This window comes from Athene noctua, chromosome 4 (genome assembly GCF_965140245.1).
Source record: "Athene noctua chromosome 4, bAthNoc1.hap1.1, whole genome shotgun sequence".
Classification (NCBI taxonomy): Eukaryota; Metazoa; Chordata; class Aves; order Strigiformes; family Strigidae; genus Athene; species Athene noctua.
In genome coordinates this window covers 51,112,500-51,136,404 of record NC_134040.1, presented here as the reverse complement: position 1 = coordinate 51,136,404, position 23,905 = coordinate 51,112,500, and the positions used below count along the sequence as shown (strand labels likewise).

Genomic DNA, 23,905 nt, shown 5'->3' with positions numbered 1-23,905 from the left:
GAACAAAGTGTGGTTGGAATAGTTGTCATCTTGCACAAGAGCTTGTTCAAACAGTACCAGAAATTCCCTTTTTATCTTGCACCATAAGCAAACATGAGCTCTTTGTGCAGAATACAGACTGGCTTGTTATTGGAAAGACTGAAGCAGAATGAATATCAAAACATTTGTTCAACTTTCCCGTTTTCTCAAGTGTTTGCTACTTGTATTCCAAGCAGTCTTCTGTAAATCACTGTGTCACAGCCAGATGTGTGGCCATACCATCAGAGCTCTCTTTCTTAGGATTTTTTCTGGTGTAGTCCTCACTCCTCACTGGAATTGGGGAGGATGCTCAGTGACTTCCTTGATGTTTATCAGACTTCCCTGCTTATTTAAGTTAATGAAAAACCTTGTTCAGTGCCAGATTGTCAGGCACCACCACTGCTATGGCCTCAGAATTTCTGTGACTAACCATTATTTATCCATTATTTTCTATCTGTGAATTTTATCAGCCAGACCTCTGAAAACACTGAGTCTGGCAAGAGGAGGAAAATAGATCATTTTTCTAATTCCTCCTATTGCAAACCATCTGCACTAACCAGAGGCAAGAATTTGCTGTTGTAATTAGCTGCCCCCCATGACCTTGCCAACACTTGCCCTTTTGAGAACCCATTATGTGATACAAAATGAAAGAAAATGCATCCTCTTTTTCACTTCTGTATTTCAATAACAAAACTATTAACATGCAATATTGAAGTGAAAACATTTCAACAAGCATTTATTAGGTATCATAAACAGGTTCCATAAATAAATAAATAAATAAATGTTAAAGACCAGCTACATTCTTATGCAAAAGTAAATAAATTAAAATAAATTAAAATATTAAATTAAATAAATAAAAGTCCTTTTTCTATCCAAAAAAATGACATTAAAATACATGCTAATGCCTTCACAAACACTAATTCATTAAAAATGATGGCACAAAAATTGATGTGTCAGAATTTTGGCTTCCTAATTTTGCAGGTTCCATTCTTCCAGTCAGTAGCGCACTCTGAGTGGCAGTGACCTAGGTACCGGTGATGAGAAGGAGTCACTCATCTTTTCCTAAACTGTTAGCAAAGTAAGAGGGTATTATTTAGTGAAAGCTCTGCTGAGAGGGTGCTGCATAGATCCAGCTGTGTTTAGCAAAAATTACTCCTGAATTGTGTACATCTTCTTTCACAAGCCATTTTTTCTGCCAGCTTTTTCTGGTGTTGGTGGTTTTTCTCCTACATAATGAGACCTCTTTAAAAGACTTCAAATATTGTTGTCAACTACCTACAAAACCAGGGGATCCATACTCTCTAGATGCTGTTAGAAATGTGAATGTAGGAGGCAGGAGGAGGTGAGCTGCCAGAAGCTGGATGAGTGTCTCCCCCATTTTTGCCTTCCTGGAAGAGTTAGGACATTCTTCTTCATCTTAGGACACTGTCTCAGGTTTGGCATTTGCCCTAGAAAGGAAGAAAAAGTGAAAAGGAGACAATTAGAACTTGTCCGTGGAACAGGTTTCACTTACTGGAATCAGATGAAATCCACCATGAAGAGTTTGTGCTTTGGTGTCCAAACCTCTTAAAAGTTGTTATTGAGCCTAAGGGACACTGGTACATTGCGACTTTTTCACAAGTACTCAGTAACTGTGGGCTTCCATAGTTTGATGCCTCACTTGACAACTCTTGGACCTGATTTTTTCCCCCGTTTATCTAAATGCCATTAATTTTGCAAAACTGGTTGTGGCTTTCTACCACTGCAAGCAAGAGAAAACCAGTTGGTTAACGCCTGGATTTCCTGAGCACTTGAGTCGTGGGTTATCAGTATGCTTGTGCCTTACAAAAGAAGTAGGTAACACTCACATGGGGTGTATGGGACAGTAAGGGATTGAACCTAATGCTATAATTAAAGCTCAAAGCAATCACAGTGCTTTGTCCCAGTTAGTGAACACAAAGAGTAGTAACTGCCTGAGGAGACAGAATTTTTGTGCACTTTGCGCTGTACATGTTTGCTAGCTCATTTAAAATACCGTTTTTCGATAAGCTCTGCTCATTGAGAACAAATTACTCACTTGTCCAGAATTGCCTTGATGATCAGCTTCACCCAGGGAGCAGTGGGCTCCAGGCACACTTCTCTGCCGTCTGTCAGGGTAGCTCTGCAACAGAGAAAAAAGAAAGGGAAAAGGTCTACTTAGTGAATTCCAAGGCAATTTCCCTTTTCTCTCATAACCTCATTCCAGGTGTACACTGATATGTTCTCCCTTAAGCTGTATCAGTTGAGGCTGTAACCTAACATACAGGGAATTTTTTTTAAATGGTTTTGTATCTTCTCATATCTGTTTGTTTGATTGCATTATATCATTTGCAGGACTCTCACTTTTCAAAATGGCTGCTTTTTTTTTTTTTTTTTTCCCCAGCTTGCTTTGTATTTGTGATGGTATTTAACTGAAGGGCTAAATCTTTCCATGTTGATTCAGAATCAGTACTTCCCAGTCCATAGAAATTTTGTTACAGTAAAAGTCTGGAACTGTGACCAGATAATATGATTTTTATGCTAATGGCAGTTTTTTCATTGACTTGAGTACAAGTGGGATAGTTTTTTTGACCTAGCTATTGAAATCATGAATCATGATCATGTTTTGATCATATGCGCAGCATGGCTCTGTGCATTTATCTATCTTCCCATATGCTAATGGAATTCAGAGTTTTAGAAAGTTAGTTGCTGTCTGATGACTGCAAGTTTAGGTCGTCATATTGCATAGGGTGTTTAAAAAGTAAAGACTGGCAAAAACAACACGCAATTTATAGACGTAGCATATTGTTTGTAAGAGCAATGAGCGTTGCTGTTCTGCATTTTGGGTAGTTGTGCCTGCTGGCCTGTTACATCTTTTAGAGAACACTTACATCAGCCTTAATGTCAGATCTATTTCCTTCTTGTTAGGTAATCGGGAGGATTTTGCAAAAGCACTTACATGACTTCAACGTTCTTGCAGTGAGGTCCACTGGGGATGAGGTTCACGTTGTGAATGAATTTGGGATGGATGAACTTGGAATGGGTGCCTACACACTGGCACCGGAGTTCAATCGCTGAACGTGGCAGGGCCTTGCCTGTAAAACAAGAAGAAAAAAAAGGTGAACTGTTTTGCTGCTTCCAGAGGAAGGACATGTTCTTTTTACTTACAGTACTAGAAGAGTTATTTGCTGCCCTTGTAAGACAGCATAGTATCTGCCCTGTCAGCATTTACACTTGAATTAGTGAGGATAGCTTTAGGAAGGATTTCTTTACCTTTTGTTCCAACCGCTGAGATCAGGAGAAGAGTCAGGACAGCAGCCACGGCCTTGCCCATCATGATGCACGAGTGTTGCTTCTTTGTGTCACTTGGGTCTGGTTCTGTGGTGAGGTGAGCTCCAGCAGCCCCAGGGGTGGCCAGTGCCTGTGCTCTGGTACCTGCCGTGTTTATATACTGTCTTGGCCTCCTCCGGGCACTCTGGCATCATGGGTAGGTCATACCAATGGAAACTCCAAACCTGTAACATGCTACTGTGAAGTGAGTCACAGGGGAGTGGGCAAGCCCCTTTCCCTAGATGACCACCAAATTGCTTTTCATTAACAGAAAACACGTTCTTAATTAAAGAAATATAAAACCATAGAATATGTACAAAATTTATATGCTGAGATAACTTCTGCAGAAATACTTACCATACTTTTTGATACATTAAAACCTAGCATCACTGAAATAAGCAACAGAATCCAGACTGACTTTGTCATACTATTAAGAACATACAGAATATGTTACTATGATATGATGAATTGCTTTGCCTGGTTAGGTGGATTTTTTGTGAGGATCGCTGCTTCTTCTGAAGCCAAAACCTCTTAATTGTTTGCTGCTTTGAATTTGGGCAGAGGAAAATTCTACAAGCTGCTGTAGGATTCTGCTTCTGAAATAAATTGAGGCACTTTTGCAAATTTAAATTTGACTCTGTAAAGAAAAGATTTCTTCTGATTACGATAAAATTAAAGGAAAAGTGAAGATGGGATCAGAATGGAGGATTATTCAGATAAAGTTTTATTAACAATATAAAATAATGCTAAATCACAAGTGGACTTTTTTGGGGGTTGAATGTGAAGGAATGCTGTTATTGTTCTTCTGCCAGGTAATGGAGACAGTCAAAGGAACAAAGCATAGGACCAGATTGAATGAATATAGGTTTATTGTTCTCTGACTCATCATGAAGGACACAGCAATTTATGTATGCCACACTGAATTCCACTTAATATACCGTATATATGTTTGTAGATTTACAAAGTTAAGTTTATAAATAGTCTTAGAGGATGTGTTCTGAGTAGTAGCCTAATAAGATGTGTAGATATGGAATTAAGCACCTGTTTTTCCTGTAAATTTTCAGCCTGCAGTGAACATACCTGGATTAGCTAATGTGAGCACATAAGCACTTAATTACAGCCCTTCTATGTCAAGCCAGAGGTCTGCCTAGTGCATATCCTCTCTTTAACCATGGCCATCAGCAGATGTCTAGGAATGTGTGAGAAAAGATCAAGTGTGTTTGAGACTTATCCCTAGTAGTCTCCCACTCTGGGCCTGGTTTCATTTGATGCCTCCTGATTCCTTTATGGGAAAACAAGAAGTACATATTGATCCTTATCCCTGATTTCCACAATTCTGTAGACCTTTATCACATCTCCAGATTGATATATTTTTAGAAAATATTGTCCTTTTGCCTGATAGCAGCATAGACTGGGTTGCTTGTTCCTACCTCTGGACTTTTTATTTCCTCCTAACATATTATTTCCATGCACAGCAAACTGTTTACAGAAATGCAAACTAGAGTTTCAGTGGAAATGTCTTCTGATCTGCATACAAGGAGAAAATGGAATTATGAATTGCACTGCCTGAGAAGTGTAGACCTCTTTTCCAAATAAACCCAAGAAACTGTGCTTTAATTTAGTTAATGATTTTCATTAACTCAAAGATAAAATTATTACTTCTGTACTGTATATGCAATAAAGGTGTTATTCTTTATCTTCTTTGTGTAAAACCTACTGCCTCTTGTGTTTTAAGGAAGTGTTATTTCTGCTTTCTTGATCCAGACAGATAGATGTTTGTGGCTCTTGTATGTTACTACTCAAATATAAAGAAAGTGCTTAGGTGTCTTACATCTATCATAGATGACATAATGATTACAAGTATAACAGTTCTTGATATAGAGCAATGGGAACAACTGAGTAGAGTTCTAGAGTCTGTGTTTTGATTGTAATTTGATGTAGTGAGTGGAAGACTTGGCCTGCAAAAAACCCAAAGCTGACAAAGATAAAATTTCTGTTGTGGTTACAGAGAGAAGTCAGAAAAGATGAACCATAAAAGAAAAGATCACATGTTTTATTATAAACTCTTGTGATTTGGGTAGAAGAGAGGAGATGTTGTTTCAATTTATTTACAAAGACTTAGTTTTGGAGACATGAGGCAGGTGACTTAAAAGCTGCTGAATTTCTAATGCATACAGTCTCTGACTGAAGAGAATAATGCCTAAGCCTTAAATACGAGTATCATAAACAATATCTAGTAGTCTCCAGCTGAATAAACACTTTTTTTGTCCTGAGGGTCATAAATATAGTTATTGAGCAGCTTCAATTTTCTTGATATGAGTGCCTTAACACCTACCAAGTGATAAGATTTCTGAGAAGTGATGGGCTCATCAGCAATATATGACACAAAGGAATGCAGGCTATCCTGCATCCAACTTTTGCCCTTGATGTGTGGTACAGAAGTCCCTGTCCAAATCACATGGCAAACTAGTATGTGCTAGATTAGTTCAAATCAATCTGTAGGTCTACCAGAGGCACAAAATTCCCTAATTTCAATAATCAAGGCTTCCACATCAGTTATGCTATGGCATAGCAAAGGATAAGAGAGCTTGAGGTACCTGAGTGGAAAAATTGGAGTTTCTCTGATAATTGTCTGTATGCTTCTCACCAACTTTCCCTGACTTGTGGGTCACCTAGAACTTTGCATTTCCTTATGCTCCCATGAGTAGTGAGGGATTTTTTTTCCCCTGGAGAACCCCTTGCACTGCTCTGTCCTATCTCCCTTAGTGATTGCTCACTGGTATCTTTAGAAATCCCGCCTCGTGCCTGGAATTTTAGATCCAAACATGTAAAAGATCATTTAGAAATAGCTGAGCAGCTGAGTCAGTGAATGTGACAACTCCAATCCTGTTGTGGTTTTTTATATTAGGTTCAGCAGGAAAGGATAGTCCTGCTTGAGCTTTAGATTTCCTTCAGGCAAATTCTTCCTCTAATTTTCTTATGCTTCTGTGACCTTGTAGACAAAATCTGTGCATACTTTTGATCTGCAAAGGGAAAATGACTCAACTTTTTTGTGTCTTTGGTAGTCTGAGTCTTCAGTGTCATCTGTGTTTTGGTGGTGAAACAGTCTCTACAGTGAACACTTACCTGAGACTACTTGACTGACTTGAGAGGGCCAAACAGAGAACTTGCTTACCGTTACAAATACCATAAGGATGTGTGTTTCCCCCCTAACTATTTCTTAATTAGATAGCAACAAATACCCCAAGATTTTAAGTTTGCCCATTGTCACACTGAATGACTTTTATATGAAAGATATGGAATAAACAGCTGTAAACAGAAACACAACCATGAGATACCTGTTTAGTACTTATCTTCCTAATGTGCTTCAGCAGTGCCTGGGTCAGCCCTCTAAGAAAGTATTCGTTCTCTTTTGTTTAGTTAATACACAATTCTGAAAGCCTAACTCATATTGATAAGCCTTTCTTCTCAGGAAAAGCTCACTGGTTGTCTCTGCCCCTCTTCCTGAAGCTGTTGATATTTACCACCATTAACAAGAATGGAAATTGCATTCGTTTCTAGAAGTGCTGGGCACGGAGTGAAGTGTGTTTTCTGGATCAGTCCTTTACTGGGCAGGTGTTACAAAGATCACTGTGTGAGTGCTTTAACAAAGGAGTATTAGTTAGTCATAAAGTTGCACAAAGCCTTCTGAGAACAAGGATGAGAAGCAGAGCTCTGCTGTATCACAGTGCTACTTCCTCACAGCGCAGGAGATGATGATCCCTGTTCCTGTATTTTCCGTGCAGCCTGCGATTCTTGCTGCAGAGCAGTACAGTTGCAACACCTATGCCGGTGAATATTTTTTTCCACCTACACTGCTGATTAAATTTCTGGTTTAGAGGCAGAAGCACTTTTGAGTTCTGTCTCAAGAGAATCTGGCACGTGGATCTCCCTGTGGCATAAGCAAGTGCTCCAGCAATACACAATTAAATAACACATCTAAAACCATCACTATCACTTCTTTCTCTCATTTCTGAATTTTCTGTTAGCCAGCTTAATTTGCATTTGTTTATCTTGCTAGCTGTCCTGGGTCCTCATGCTATGCATTTAATACTCCACCCTTGCAACTGGACTTCTAAAATTCATTAATGGCGACATTGAGCACTGCTTCAGCAAAGTCCCTGAGCCTCAAGCAGAACATTTATGGTTGACTCAAAACTTTATTCACACTTTTCAGCAGCCTGAAGGAATCCAGAATTGCAGTCCTTCCTTTCTGTGCCCTTTGACCAATTTATACTACAATCAAAAGCCATTTACTGATTGAGTTTGATGGAAAATATCTGCCTTTGTATATTCCTGGGGTTTTCCTGTGTATGTAGTAACTGCACAGGAAATGAAGTCATCTCCAGAAAGGGAAGTAGTATTGGGGAAAAAAAAAAAAAAAAGGGCAAAAAAGAAAGAAAATGGACAGGATGCTGCATGAAGCATGATCAGGATGTTCATGCTACTCAACATTCAGAAAATTTTTCAAAGAAAAAGTGATCACTGTGGTTTAATTGCATTAGTTGCATTTTTAAGGAAAAAAAAAAAAAAAAAAGCAGTAGGATTACTTAGGGACTTTCCAGTATTTCAGCTCGTATCACCATGTCTTGTCTTTCATATTAAATAAATACCTTTTTTCATTAATCACCATAAGTAACTGAAAACCAATTACAATACATGAACCAAAGAGTTACTCAAATATTTTATACAATGTGACAAGGCCGGGACTTCCAGGTCTGAGCAGAAACAGTAGCTGAAAATAAGGAAAGGACTGGAGAAGATACTTAGGAGTAGCACTTTCTCCCACTCCCTCCCTTAGTCCCTGGCCTCCCCTTTGCAAGTTTGTATCCCCTCAGCTATGCCAAAACTCGAAGTCTTTTTTCTAGGTAGCCTTTATCTACTTGAGAGAGGAAGAGAAAATAATTACAATTTTTCCAAAGCTATTGTATTTTCAAGCCCATTGCAAAGCAAAACAGAATTAACAACCCTGTGCTACATGGGTATTGCAATTCTAATTTTCCACCTACTGGTGTAAATCAGGAATAAATTAAAATCAAGGGAGTTACGCTCTGTCATTGGATTCATCAAGGTCCTGAACTGAGGCAGTGAGATGATGAAGAGCACAACAGCTACTAGGAGACAGAAGAGAGTGCATTGGCCTCAAATTCCTGTTTGTAAATCACGAAGGCATTTTTTTAATTCTGAAGTTTCAACTGTATGGAGGAAAAATCAGTCTGAACTGAAGGTAGTGAGCTTACATGTATGCTTCTTGCCTGCACCTGAGAGACAGAAGAACTTGGAGAGGAAGGGAACTGCTGTCTGCATTTTATGCATGAGGGCCAATCCCCATTGTGTGGGAAGCTGGCTCCTCTTGGCACTGATCGTCACTGAGTAGACTGTGTGTATGTTTACATCACATGAAACCAAGACAGAGTTTTTAGCTCCTTAAACAAAGACTCTGATGCTGAAGCTGAAGGAAAATGCTTCTGAGTAAGTGCCGAACTGGAGGCCAAAATGGAACAAACACATCCTAAGGAATCTGTTTCTGGTACTGTCCTGTTGGTTGGACACTGCAGAAATATTAGCTGACTCTAAGCAGGTAACTTTCCCGGGAATTCATTTCTGCTGGTTAAGTACTTGCGCTGCTTGAGTGTATGGTATCAATTTTTGCAGTTGAACAATTGGTGTTTGTTCTGCTCTGTGGTATGTTGATTTTGAATATTTGCTGTGGAGGAGATTGGTTTCCCCTGTTAATAGGTTAATAAGGATTTGTGTTGCAGTTGCACCTGGGTATTCCACTTCCTCAGGAAGGTCAGCTGAGATGGGAACAGACCCAGGGTCCTGTTGTTTCCCACTCAGTTCTCCTCAAAAAAAAAGAGCAAAGCAGCACCTCCAGCATATACTTTTTCTGACTGGTAACACTGTGCTGGAAGGTAATGGTTTTCAGGGCAAACTCATTTTTCTTGTCACTGGCTTTCCATCTTCCTTCCTCCATTTCATGCGTAATTCTGTTTCTATATCAAATTGAAAACCCCAGCAGATAATTTACATTGTTCTGACTTCTTGGCAACTCCTGCTATGGAGAACTTTATTTAACTCCAATGGAGTTTGTAACACTGATCAAAAGTCTGCAACAGGCCAAACAAATGCATTAGTTATGACCTGTTTTGCCTTCTCCCACTCCTCATAGATATGTAACAACAAACCAGAATACCCGTGTGACAAGAAGAGTTTGTGAATTTGCACCATGTTTTTTTCCAAGCACTCACAAGTAGCTCTCTAGAATTTTTAAAGGCCCAGTGGTATGAAGACAGAATTCATATTTTTTAAGACTCCATGGATTGCCTGCAGTATTATAGCACATTTGGAGAGCAACCCTAGTTGTGTAAAAGTTTCTCAGATTTTGTGAACTTGAAATTAAAACCACCATTGTTTAGCAGTGTAAATCCGAGTCTAACCATTTTGGTAGTTATACACTGAATCATATATCCTCATATTTTAAGTTTCTAGTGAATTTGCAATTCAACCTGGTGCTTTGGGGAGAGTGATGAAGCTATTCTTTAACTCTTCAGAAGAAAGTGACTTGACAGTTGAAAGTAGTCATTTGCAATGTGACCTAAACACTTCCTACCTATAATCTGAGGTAGATCCTATCTTGGTATGAGTGATTTGTGTACAGTATGACTGTGGGTCTGATGTTTACCAAAACCACCATCAACTAAAATCCGAGCAAGCTTGAACTGTCATGGTTACAACTGCAAGTGATTTTATACCTTTAGCAGTTCCTAAGGTGTGTCCTGAACTTCTGAGAGCCCTAATCTCCCCTGCCATTCCCACCCTACCCTCTCTTCAGTATTATATTTCTGGGTTTGTCCTTTCTGGACTTCGATTCTCTGAATAAAAGGCATCTTCTCCTATTTATTGTAGTAAAAGTATTTGTCATTTGGATTCAATGTAAGATGTTAAAATTACTCTTATATATCACTGTTTCTCTTACTTCCATCCCAGAGCTAATTTACTCTTAGAAAAAGTAATGTAATTAGAATACAGGAATTTACCCACTTCAATTTAGCATAAGCAGCTATGTTGACACACACCATTAGCAGTCGATGCCAAACCCAAACATGTCAATCTTTAATGTAGATCAAGGATATAAACCTATAGCAAGGAGTTTAATTTTCCCCAGCACTTATTTCCTGAAGGTCTGCCAGTACCTGTTTGTTAAGTCCAACCTGTTGAGGTATCCAATCCCAGTACAGTTAACCAGGAAACCATCCATTATGAGTATAAGGCATGCACTGGTTTTGGCTCAGCCACTGAGCCAAACGTTTAATCACTCACACAAAACAATATCCCTTCCTCATTCTTCTTAAGTGTAATAACCTCTGGAGATCTTGGGAACTGTTAAGAGTCATTATAAGCTTTGATTCCAGCTTATCTTTTATAATTCGATTTCTGAAGTAGCATGTATGACTGCACACTGGCTGGCAGTCTTTCATAAGGTTCATCCTGTCAATCAAACATATTATTCGGAAAAGATTTCCATTGCTTCTGAAAAATCTCCGTGATTTCTGAAGTTTTGGAGGACAAAAACTCATTGGGTAAAAGATGTCCTCCAGAAGAGTTTTTCATAGACCGGCAGAGAGTAAATGAGAAATGCGAGAGACCTAGGACCCCTTCTTCTTGGTTATACTTTATGTTTGCATCTACTTTTTTGCTTTGATGAGGTTTAAAAGGTTCTCTCCTGAAAAGATTGCCCTCATGTATTCTAGTTTTACTGTTCTACTTAAGGCATTTGGCCAAGTTCTGTTCCACCAAATCCACTAAGGATTTGCCAGTCTTAAAGGAATTGAGGTATGTTGAGACAATTTTTTTCTCCTTCATGCTTAGTGTGTCCTTCCTAGGAATCTTTGAGATGGTTCAAAAGCAACTCTGACTTTTCCTTCCACTACCCAGGAGGTCTGATGGAGCAAACCTTAGAGACTAAGTATTCCTCGGAGCTGGTGGAAAAAAACTGGAGCAACATTGCAAGCTCACTGTTCACTGTCTGATTTGTAACACAGCCCTGCGAGCAAGAACTTCCCCAGTTCATCTTTTTCTGGTACTAGCATCAAATCTAATACCACCAGTAAAAATGTTTTTCCATTCTCTGAAGCTGACATGAACAAAACCAGGTTACTTTGAGGTTCACTGTCATCTCAAAAATGTAGCCCTTACACTGCCTATAGGCTTCATTTTGTTTAGGAAAGACATCCCTATATCCCCCAAAGCTATATTTCAGGATTATTTGGATTCAAATATCCCATGTCTGACTTCAGAGATTTCTCACTCCCTGTTTCAGACAGTCTCCTCAACAAATCATTGCATGAATGCTCTGGGTTGGAAATACTGATGTCCAATAGCACTGCAGATATCATCTAACCAGACATCATTAGCTCTTCCTGAGCCAGATGGAGAATAAGTTTCACAGAAAGACATGAGAGAATAAGGTTCTGAAGAATGCTTGGCCCACGCTCATAGAAATATATGCATGCACACACATATACACATCATGCCTGTTCAAAGCAGGGTCAGCTAGAGCAGATTGCTCAGGACCTTGTCAAGTTGGCTTTTGAATATCTCTAAGGAAGGAGACTTCACAACCACTGTATGCTTCCTTTTTATGTTAGAGCTTTGTCAGGAGCTTCTTGTTGATCCATGCAGGCCTTCTGCTGCCTTTGCTTGATTTGCTGCTTGCTGGGATGGACCACTCTTGAGCTTGGAGGGGAGGTGATACATTAAAATCAACCAGGGCTCCTGGACCCCTTTGCTCTCTCGGATGGTCTCCCATAGGATTCTTCTGAGCAGATCCCTAAAGAGCCCCAAATCTGCTCTTCTGATATCCATCGCTGTGATCCTGTTTTTTGCCTTGACCCCTCCTTTCAGGATGTCGAACTCTACCACTTAGGGTGCTGCAGCCACAGTTGCCCCCAGTATGCTTAATGCTAATAACCTAATCATTTTGGTGTGGTAACAGGAGAGTGACATTTCTCAGACCAACAAGGAGCACCATTTCAAAAATTGTAGTCAAGTTTTTGCCAGAACCTGATTCTGTGGCTCAGTGTCACCTGTAACAATGGGTGATTCATGAATCCTGGCAAAGCAGTTAGGTGGTGACAGTTACTTTGGCAATGTATGGCATTCAGTTAGAACCTTATGTCCAGCCTCAAATCTTGTAAGATCTCATAGCACATTAACATGGTTGCTTTAACACTCCTCCCATTGAACAACTACACTGCATGTCTCAGCTGTGCTTCTGGAATTTTTAAATGCTTCTCTCTGTGAAATGGAAGTCACTTGGGAAAGTATTGCAAATAATAAAATTGTCCAGTTCTGTGTACCAGGAGCAGTGACAGGGGCTCAAGTGTTTTACCTCATTCTGTACCGGTGGTGATTAGTTGTAAAACACTATGTGATTGTTAGTTCATAAGGATTTGTTTTGCGCTTTAGTGAGAGAAGTTTAACAGTATTTTTGATCAGGGAATGATTACTAAACCAGAGTTTGAAAACAATTTCCTTCCAGCTAATGTTGCAAAATTAGCAGGATGTGCACTTGTTGACTTGAACGTCACTCTGTTCACCTTTCACATGAGTTTTTTAAGTACATTATAGAAGTGTGGGAAAGGGAATAGCTACAGATTAGACTTGAACTCATAGCCTCTGCTATTATAATCTTTAAGTAATAAAGCTTGAGTTTCATGGTATAGAATTGGACAGGAAGGGAAAAAATTCGTTCTTCAGTCTCACTGAAATTTTTGTCTTTTATGCCCAGTTTCAAGACAGAGCTCAACTCGTTGACCTTTGGAGCACTGCCTACTGAAATATACTTTCAGAATAAAAAAGTTGATGTATTCTTTTTTGTTCTGGCATGAACACTCCTGCCATGATAAGTGAGAAGATCCTGTCCAAAGCTTTCTATCACAGTAGTACTTTTCATCATGTACTTTTTTAATTGGTGTTTTGGGATACTTGTTTACCAAGTTACTAATTAAAAATTGTGTCTCATGTCTTAAACTTATCATAGTGCGTTCTGCAAGGAACGCTTGTAATTCCATATAAGCCAGTGTATGTCCTACTCTTTTCACAATCCAGTCTGAAAGGAAATACCAAAGATTATGATAACCATTTAACAAAAGAAATTTCAGATGAAAAGCATATGTCTGTAGCAGGAAGCGTAACAGCAAAGAAGTTTGGTTTTCATACACATTTTTTGAGTATTGACGTGATTTGTTGACAGGAAGAAGTGTAAACCTGGTGGCACAAGTTCAGATGACAAATTAATTGCTTCCTTTCTGAAGATACTAAAAATTACATTTTTCTCATTAGACAGAACATTAAGGCCAGTTGTGTTGCACCATGGTGAGTTCCTCGAAGTCCTCATTTATTGGCCTCTCCTTATTTCTTCTCTGAATCAAAAATATTTCCCAATAAACAATAGTTATTGTGCTGTTTTACTATGTTTTCAACATCCGGAAAGGGATAGTATTTCTAATTAACATGCAGTCATATCAGAGTTTCAGTGGAGGACTTTTGAGACTTATTTTGAGACCTGGGAGTAAGAATGGGGTGAGATTTCTGAGGTGCTCATCATTATAGACAGATTTTTTTTCACTGCAGTTCTTGTAATTTTATTTTTAGGGTGATTCTTTCTTATTTTTTTGAGGGGGTCCCATTTTATACCCTAGCTCTGCTATAGGGGTAGTGGAGGAGACAGTGCAAAAGCTACGCTGCAGAGGTGGGAACAAGAAGCCAGGACAGAGGAAGGCATAGGATCTTCTTATGCTGGGTTCCCCAAAGCTGTGTCTCTTAAACTACCTGCTTAGTTGTAACAACATAGCCGAGAAAATTATTTACTGTAATGCATTGCATGAAGCATCAGACATGCTTTATTAGCTAGCAGATAATATCTGAAGGATTAGCAACGATTGCTCTAAAGCCTTAAATAACTAAGGCACCATCAAATTAAGTTGTATGACACAACGGAATTAGAAGACGTAATGACATTTTTATCACAGAACAAAAGCTGTCTTTATTAAGCCTTACTGACATATAGGTCACTTCATTTTGTGGCAGCCTCAGTCATGTTGGCTCTTCCTGCTAGCAGTAATGGGTGTGAGTTAAGAAAGTGTTGGATATCTCTAATAATATGCTGAAGCTCTTCAACAGCAATCAGTGAGGGTATCAGGTACGCAGTGTTGCTCAGGAGGCAGTCAGACCTTACTGTTATTATTTCTAGTTTACATCTGCTGTCACAACTATGGTGTTACAGCATGGGACTGCTATGGTATAAAGGGAAAACAAGCTGGCGGGAAGCAGAGGAGCAGTTGCTGCCTAAGGTGAGCTGCTCACAGACATGCCTCATGTTTTTCAGTCTGTAAATTTGTCTCCCTGTGCTGTTTAACTGCAAAAGGCAATGCCGATACATTTCATCTTTGCTGTTTTTCAGGGCCACCTCCTCAAGCCCATGTACCAGCCATTGCTCATTGCAAAATTAATCATTTGTTGTGGGGATATCCAAAGGTCATTTTCAGATCATTCTTCTACTTGGAGGCAGGAACTTGGTAATGAGTTCCATCAAGACAACAAAATCATACCCACGTCATATTGCAATCTCGCTGTGTTGCACAGTATCATCCTGGGAGCCCTGTATAAGAAGTCATGCCTGCACTAATGGCACGCAAGCAAGGACATTGTCATTTGGAAAGAGCTGTGGTGATCCCTCTGTCGGGACAGCAAGGCAGATTCCTGCCTAGAAGCAACGATCAGCATTTTAATATTTCTGCTGAGTGAGAATGCTTCTGCTCCAAGCAGGAGGCATTTCACCACCATTCAGCCTAAGTTCCTGGTGTAGCTCGTTAGTGGGTTCAGAATAATCAACTGTCTCTGTAAGAGAGATGCATTAGATCCTCTCTTGCAGCATAAACCCAGCAGACACTTAGGAAAATCAAGAATGGCAGAGAGTGCAGATGCAGGGTTCCTAGCAGCACTTGCAGTCTTACCAGCACCTTAGAGCCTCTGGTGCAAGGCTTACAGCAGACTGGAAGACTCTAGCACCAGTAAGCATCCCTCTTCCTATTTTTGAAGAGTCTCTAAACTAATGGGGTACTTATCTGAAGCCAAGTTTTGGCACACTGCCTCAGCAAACATGAATAATAGTAGCGTGACTTAGCCCCGAGGTGCTCTGCACACAGCCCCGTTGCTGAAATCACACGGTCCCTTTCCACACCCTTCAGTGCTCTTGCACAATCAGCAGCTACTTGCTTTTGTCCCAAGCAGTGAAGAAGAGGCCTCGATCACAAAGCTGAGATCAGAATCTGGATCTGAAGCTCCCATTCCTGTGTGGGTGTCTGAATACAGAAACTTCATCTAAGGCGTACCCCAAGGATATGAAATCACTTTGTGAGAAGAAAACATAGATGTGCGTATTTTCTAGCTAGTGTTATCTGGTATGGGATGTGATGGTAACATTCTGCTGGCAAATTAACAGCATGGCCTTTGTTATTGAAAGTTATACCCTTAAATCTGCATGTGAATGCTTAAATAAGTGGCCTGATTTTCACATTTGTAACTGCTGTTGAAGTTGCTGGGTATCTCTGAGAGCAATAATCAAGACAAAGTCACTATCTTATTTTAGGAGTGCCCAAATAAAAGCATGAACCCATTAGGAATTTTCAGCTTAAGTTGAGGCCCTTTGTGAAAGAAAAATATAAGGGCAACCCAGACAAAATCAGCAAGTAAAGTAGATTTATTACATGTACATGATGTGGAAAATTGATAAACTCAGAGAAAAGACAATCACATGCCTAAAATATTAACCTGGAGCCCTGGAGATTTCAGTTCACCTCTTGGCTTTGATGCACAGTTTTGTGACTCTGGGATAGTCGATTAGGCCAGGATCTGCAAAAGATCTCATCAGAGATGAGGATGTCATCCTCAAAAGTCATTTCAGAACAAATTAATTACCTCTGAAGATTTAAGTTTTATTTTCTTGTACCTGACTTCTCCTCTATAAAATTACACAGCTGCATAGATTGAAGCTGCCTTGTCTCCCAGGAGATGTGTTTGAGTTACTGTCACTCTTTTCTAGAGTTTCAGGAAAAGAAACACTCTAAAATATACAGCATGAAGGAAAGTTAGTTTAAAGGCCTTGAGAACTGAGTGATTAATATTATTATTTTATTAAAGAATATATATACTTTAAAAAGCAGCAGAGGATTGCTGTGGGTTACGTGATTAAATGAAGTATTGACACAGTTCTTAGATGCAGAGTACAGACCTCAGACAGTGTAAGTGAAACTGGGTTTTCTTTTTGCAAAAGTAGGATATGTAAGTCTAGAAGGCCTTTGAAAGAAAAATCACCTTCAGGCTGTGTATTCTGCATGAAAATATGTGAATTATGGGTACACAAATTATGCAAATTATCTGTAAGACTTTAGGCACTTAACCTTTTAGAATGGAAACAGAATCTGTAACTCACAAAAACAAAGGCTTGCTTTCTTCCTTTCCGAAATAAATCTACCCTATAATCCTCTGGAAAGGATTCAAACAATGTATTTCACGCTTATCACATTTTCTGAGCAAATAAACTAACACAGAAAAAAAAAACCCACATTTGAGTTGGATTATGGTTTTGCTCCACACCTTAGAGCTGGGAAATTCAGCTACAGGTGACACACTGGTTTTCAATGCAACCTGTTTTGTATTCATAGTAATGCCAGTTACAGACACTAGCTGAAAGCTGAACTTCCTGCCAGGAGCTGACGCAGGTGACACTTCTAATGTAGGATTTGCATGATTTATTTCTGTTTTGCATTACTTGACCTAATGTATTGTTGGGGATTGCAAGGGTCTTATTCACCCCACTGAAGTCACCGAGGTGATTTCCCTATCACACTTTCCACTTGTGTAATCTGATTTTTTCCCCCCTATCACATATGCCTTAACAAGATTGCTTAAGTGAAAAACACTACCAAGATTTTCTTCTGGTATGTGATACAGCGCAAGCTTCAAGCATCTAGGAGTCAGACATAATTCCCACCACTTCTGCCAATTCTACAACATCAAATTCCTTTCACATGTGCATAGTTCACCAGTCTTTTAAATTCAGAGGTTTAATGGTTCTGTTTCAGAAGGTGTGAAACTGGTGAACATAATGAGCATCTGAACATTTCATGACCATTAGAGCCCATGGGAATATTTTACTTCAAAAGGCCTGAGGTGAAGCATTATATGAGTAGACACCAGTAAGAAGAGGAAGTTATAGGAGGGTACCAACTGAGAATACTCTTACACCAGAAATAAATATCAATGTAATTTTTTATATCTTGAGTGAGATAGCAACCAGCAGATAGTGGGAGCCAAGCACCATAACCTAGCAGGCAGGGCAAGGACCTCACTGCCCCAGCTTCCTCCCACACTGCCCAAGCAAGGCAAGCCAGGCAGGTCCAGAGATCACAGCCAGGTTCAACCAGAGTCCACATCATCAGGCAAGTTCATGGCAGTGAGGCAAGTCCAAGGCCAAGCCAGAAAGTCAAGTGACAGGTCAGGGGTCCTGATCAATGCGGTCCATGGCCAGGCAAACCCAAGGCTGAGGCTGAACCAGAGACAAGTGCTCCTCCAGCATAGTTCAAAAGAAGCAAAAATGCCAAAACCAGAGCTTAAAGGGGCTTCTGGGCCCATGGGCAAGGGAGTGTTTGAGGAGGCTCTAGGTGAGGCTCATCAAGGCCAATTGGTGCACTCAAGGCCCCAAGAGCAGGCCACCTCCCTTGCAGTGAGACCCCTAATGCTGGAAATACTGCATTTTCATCTGCTTGTCATGCTAGAGGAGTTCAACGAGGTCATTAAAGAATTAGCTGGAAATACTGAAGGAGCAAAATTCAGTAAGACTCAACAGCCTTTCTTCCTTCAGTTACAACTGCAAAAGTTGAAGTTTCAGCTTCTTCTGTGACCTTTCTGAATGACTGTTTTCTTCCTCAATCTTACCCAAATCTTCTGAACAGAAATAAAACTCAATCTAATTAATTTCAGTACAGCAAAGGAAATATACTGAGGTTTTTCTTCTGCTTACAGCACAGCAGTAAAGCCCTTTCTGAATCTCTTTGCCTTCACTCTTCAGATGACAGCTGAGATTTAGAGACATATCCCTGTGTTTTTTTGTCTCCAATGCATGTCTCTCACTGCAAACAGTCCTTCACTACCATCCCGTGTGAGGTTACCTGCTCAGTGCTAGATACTGAAGGGATTTTAATTTGCATGTGCTTGCTCTGGGCTTGATCTTGTGTCCTTCATCAGTAGTGGCAAAATTTCCCAGTGTTGCATTTCCTGGTCCAGTCATTGCCTGCAAATGCCTTCAGTTTTGTTGAAAGCTTGAAAGTGGCATCATTTTTGGAGTGCATCTTCCGTTCTTTTTGTAAGCCGGGTATGTTTGAATCTCAAAATAGGTACTCAAAAGCACATAATTTGGAAAAACACCTGTCCATGGATTTCACCATTCCTTAAGTTTTTAATATTAATACTTCTGTCACTAGTGATGAGGTTTTAGACTAAATTTATTCATATTCCCAAGTGAGAGGTGTTACAGAGGCAGCTTGTTACTATTAACAGGCATTGCAATATTTTTAATAGGCAAATTGCTTTTACTGTTGTAGCAGAAAAAAGAATTAAGAAGTATTCCCCCCTGACATCATGCACAATGGAATTAAGTGTTTTCCTCCACATTTTGGTCTGATATTTATTTCTGAACAAGATACAGTAATAGACTAGCAGGGCATATTGACAGCACCAAAAGTGTTGTCAGTGCAATGCAAGAGGAATGTAGAATAAAACCTAAAATAAAATGCTTGCCTCTCCTGCAGATTTTGAACTGTATGTTTAAAAGCTTTCCAATATATTTTAAGGTTCTGCCCTAATATAGTGTCCAAACATGGACTTTAAACTGCATTCTTGTGGATTGCTTTGAAAAGGAATAGAATAAACTGATGCCCACGTGATTTTCCGAACAGGTGACAAAGAGGTACTCACATTTTATTTTATGAGAAACAGAATAATTTATGGTAATACACTGAAAGTAACCTGCAGCAACAAGTTACTGCATGTATACACAAACCACCCAGGAAATAGCAAGCTATTGACTGACTAAGTGAGCCTTCGCTTTTGAACACAAGTGTTGCATTGTATTGTCAAGTCTATTTTGGAGTTTGTGCTTGTAGTGTTTTGCAGTATTGGTTTTGGGCACATCAGCCTACTCCTGGAATTTGTCAGACTACCCATAGGGTCATAACTGATAAGAAGCTAACATTTATTAAGGAGACGTGCCATTTAGCAGCCTCAGTGAAAACAGCGTCTAATAGACAAGGAGGCTCTCATCCCTGGGGAAGTCCTCTCAGCAGAACCCTCTTGTAGCACTAGTCCCAGTATCACTCCCTATCTTTCACATAAAGATTTTATTTGCTGTCCATTTAGTGAGATCAGCAGCCAGGATTAAAAAATAATATCTATACTTCCTGCAGGTGATCCAGTGCTGGCACGCCTCCTAAGAACTGTGGCACATCAGTACCTCAGTCATTTTAGGTGCTGACAAATCCAGCAGATAAGAGCTCAGCCCTATTTCTGTGATTGCAGTGTTTGATGAGATAGAATGTTTTGTCTCTGTGCAGTCTAGAAACTCATTAATCTGAAAGCTAAAAGAAAGGATATTCTCCTATTCACAACAATGGCAGAAGCAGCACTTAGAATGAGCTTGAGTGGCCATACCCGTTGCTTGGTTTGTTAAGGACTTAGTTTTGATCCAGATTTCTTCCTTTAATAATATTTGGCTTTGCTAGAAATATTGGGATTTCTCTTTGCAAGTGCTTCACTGACAACTTCAAGAAAGCAAGAGACTGTAGTATCATTGCGGCTTCTTTGTCCAGGACCAGTTATCTTTTCTGTCATTGAACCATTGTCGAGCTTATAACCAAAACCAGACATCTCCTGCCCTTTTTCTGCTCTTATTTCTTGTCCAGGAAGATCTACTGATATCTGTGAGGACAGGCTCATTTTCTGTTTCACATCTCCTCCTGCAGCCTCAGACCCAGCATCAGCACCACTTTGGTAGGGAAACGCTAAGTATGGTTATTCAGTACAGTTATTGGTGTACTGTGGGGAGGGTATGAAAGACAGATGTGTTTAAGTCCATCCCTTCCCTCCCTCTTTTCTGCCCCAGGTCACCAGTAAAATAACATGTAATTACAGTGCTTCTTAAGGTAGTCTAATTATTAAGTCAAGTTTTTCCCCACATATCTTTTAGCCAGGAGGTATATAAAATACCGGTAAGGCGACAGTACCTATGCATGAAACATCCTTTAGGCACCCACTCTGAGGTTCATCCCCCACCGCCTCTTCTGTTAGATAAAAATAGGGTAAACAATTCCCAGAGCTGATGCTGCAGTGACTGCAGGCATTTATGCAGCAGGAGAAAGACGGGTAACCCTTTTAGTGACTGCTTCAGCCTCTCTGTGGGTCCAGGCAGGTCCACAGTTCCACCTGGAGGCCAAGTCTGATACAGCAGCCTCTTCTCACAGCGTTCAGAGCGTGCTCTTTATGGTATTAAGAGACAGTTCAGCACCAAATCCAAAATCTGTATGTCTAGCGCCCTGCGCTTTTCATGCACAGCGAATTCATTCCACCTGACCGTTACTTACGTACAAGAATATCTTACTCTCACCTGGAAGCTACCGCTGTGTCGTGAATGAAGTTGTTCCCCACAGTTACCCCAAGCTGTAATTGCCTATTAGTATTATTAGATATGATCAAAAGGTCACTGGTGGGAGACTTGATTGAAAGATACTGTACCATACTTACATTTTATGTGAAGAGTTTTAAAGGACAAGGAGAACCTTTTCCTCTTTGTGCATAACACAGCTCTTTTAAGATGGAAGTTTTTACCTTCCTGATTCGCCTTATGTCAAAAAACACAGGTCCACGAGCAGCTCTGTGAGACTCTTCAATAAGGAAACTGACCATTATTTAGTCCTGCCTTCTGTTTCTAACCTTTTCTTCTTCTACATGAGTCATTTCTCCTCCCATTTTTTAATGTGATGAACATCGTTGATTTCCTCCCTGGAGCCAAAGTATCCCTACCACATGGGTCCCCCCGCCCTGCCTGCAGGAATCCTAGCAGGTCCTGAGGCATGGCTTTCACCAGCAAAAGCTGTTTAACCTTCCCCAATATTTCAAGGGTAGTCCTGTGTTCACTGACTCAATTCTTTGTTCTCTTTTCTACTGATTGTCCTGCTGAAGGCATCAGCTTACTGGTCTGTAGTTTTGCAGACTTTCAGAAGACTTACCTTTAAAACTAGGCCATTTTCAAGTCTGGTACCAAGGCAGGTGTAAATGAGAAGTTTGGATCTGCTGGTATATCGCCACATATAGCATGCTAGAGTCTGTATTTCACTTTATGTGTTCTCCACTTGACCATTCCTTAAACCTTGGAAACTACCTTCCATTCAAATAGCCTCCTTAACACTGTTTAATTACATGGCCCCTTAAAACATCTTTCCAGCATAAAATTAACAGTTATTTTTTCTGCACTCCAGAGTCAATAGAGTATTCTCACAAGTGGCAACTCCAATACACAAATTCTGACATTCCCTTCACCAGTGGGAGAGTAGATATATTTCAGCTTCACGAAGTTAAACACAAGCTTTTGTCAAAATGACTTGTCAGCCATATAGATACATCCTTGGGGCTACACCACCCTGTGGTACTTCCACTCCACTGCATCCTGGAGTTACAGGGCAGGCACTACCCAAGAGTTCATAGGTGTTTTCCTGTATTACAGTGTTGCTGACCTCAGTTAGATATAATTCTTAGTGTTTATGTTGGAATAGTGATTTTTTTTTTCAGTTCTTTAGAGACCAGGACGAAGGCTAAAAAATATATAATCGCAAGCATTTATAGTCTAAACAGTCACAAAAAGGTGAAATACAAAGGGACAAGCCCAGCATAACTGGTTGGCATATGAAATAACTTTTATGAGTATATCATCTTACATTGAACTTTTGAATGCACAGCATTTACTCAATTTATGTACCAGGAAAGGCTTGCAATAACAAGTTTTCTGGAAACAGACTCGGTGGAAAACAGAGCTAATGAAAATCAGGAGAGACCAAGATAGACAAGCTAAGTGAGACTTAGCAGATGTGATTTTTACATTCACAGGAACTTCTGATAAAATCCAAGAGCTATTTTGGTTTTCTTTCAGGTAGTAAATTAAGTATAAAATTATACATTTTTACAAGACCAATTTAAAGTTATGAAACTTTAGTTCTAAACATAAGTATTTGAACATAAACTGCATTAATTTAAAAAAATTACTCCACTCCTGAAAATATTTTAACAGCATATGATTAAAATTATTTGTACTGCACAGTGGCCCTGACAGCTTGTAAAATTTAAGTGCTGCAGTGACACATGCAACTGGGCCATAGGATACAAACATGAGGATTTGAGTGTCTTAGCTCAGTCCTTTTTAACTACATTTGCCATTATGTTTGATTTTTGTAGTAAAATATGAAAAACAAAGCCAGTTTAAACGAAGATACTTGACTAGATTTATTTTGTGATACAGTGTCTAGGATATCAGCCTCAGGCACCCCAGGAGGTGAAGCAGAGCAAGAGGAGCCATGGCTCACATAGGTCTCTAGCGCACAACTTGTTGCAGAAGCCAGCAGGGGCCAGTGCAAGCTCACCATGTTGAGCTGCAGGCTATCTGCAGCAGAAGCTCAGGCAGCACTGGCAGGCACCTTACCCCACTCTTTCCCGGGCAGCAGTTTAACTGCTTAGCACACCCCTCAGTCATCCCACCTGCCAAAAACCTCCTCTGGTACCTTAACAAGGCAAGGTGAGCAGAATCAGAGAGAGCAGCCACATGGAACCAAGAGTCCAAGTACCAGACCAGGTCATGCTATGGTACAGGACCCTTCTAAAGTCAAGAAATCTATCCTCAAATCACAACCAGGTCATCCAATGATCGCACATCAAGTCTAAAGTGACAAGAAAGCAATCTATTTTGCAGACTAGGCTCAACAGGGTCTGTAGCCAAGCATAGATCTGTCTACCACTGAGACAAAGATCTCTCTCCCAACACAGCTCAAAAGAGAGAGCAATTCCTCCAGGCTGAGCTTAAATAGGGTCATGGCCCATGGGTGGGAGTCAGGGGGTGGAGAAGTTCCAGGTGAGGCAAATTGGGATCATTAAGGTGAATTGGTGCCCTCAGAGACAGATACTAAAAGAGATGTTACTTTTCATTTTGCAGCATGGAGTTAGGCATGTGTCATTGCTGTATGAAGTCTGTTACGCTGGGAAAAAGCATATGCTGCACCTGACAGGGCCTTACTCATTGGTGGGGAGAAGAGGCAGCAGAAGGATCCAACCCCAGAAGGATGTCACCTTTGATGAAATTTCAGGTAACAAAGGCAGCTGTCTCTGAACAGTAGAGACAAAGGACTGTCCCTCTTGG

The 23,905-nt window shown here is 40.1% G+C and overlaps 1 protein-coding gene across 1 annotated transcript; it reads right to left on the bottom strand.

The window, feature by feature from the left end:
• Positions 1–1,435: 1,435 nt before the first annotated feature.
• Positions 1,436–3,352, bottom strand: LOC141959706 (interleukin-8-like). The gene is made up of 4 exons (XM_074903947.1): positions 3,289–3,352; positions 2,975–3,110; positions 2,075–2,158; positions 1,436–1,466 (listed from the first exon to the last, which is right to left on the bottom strand). Exons 1-4 carry the CDS (start codon positions 3,350–3,352, stop codon positions 1,436–1,438), a joined length of 315 nt encoding a protein of 104 aa, XP_074760048.1.
• Between the last annotated feature and the right edge of the window lie 20,553 nt (positions 3,353–23,905).

Coding starts and splice junctions, on each gene's coding strand:
- LOC141959706 (XM_074903947.1), bottom strand. CDS start 3,352: ATGATGGGCAAGGCCGTGGCTGCTGTCCTGACTCTTCTCCTGATCTCA. Junction 3,111..3,288: donor CTCAGCGGTTGGAACAAAAG/GTAAAGAAATCC, acceptor CTTGTTTTACAG/GCAAGGCCCTGCCACGTTCA. Junction 2,159..2,974: donor TGCAAGAACGTTGAAGTCAT/GTAAGTGCTTTT, acceptor TCTCTGTTGCAG/AGCTACCCTGACAGACGGCA.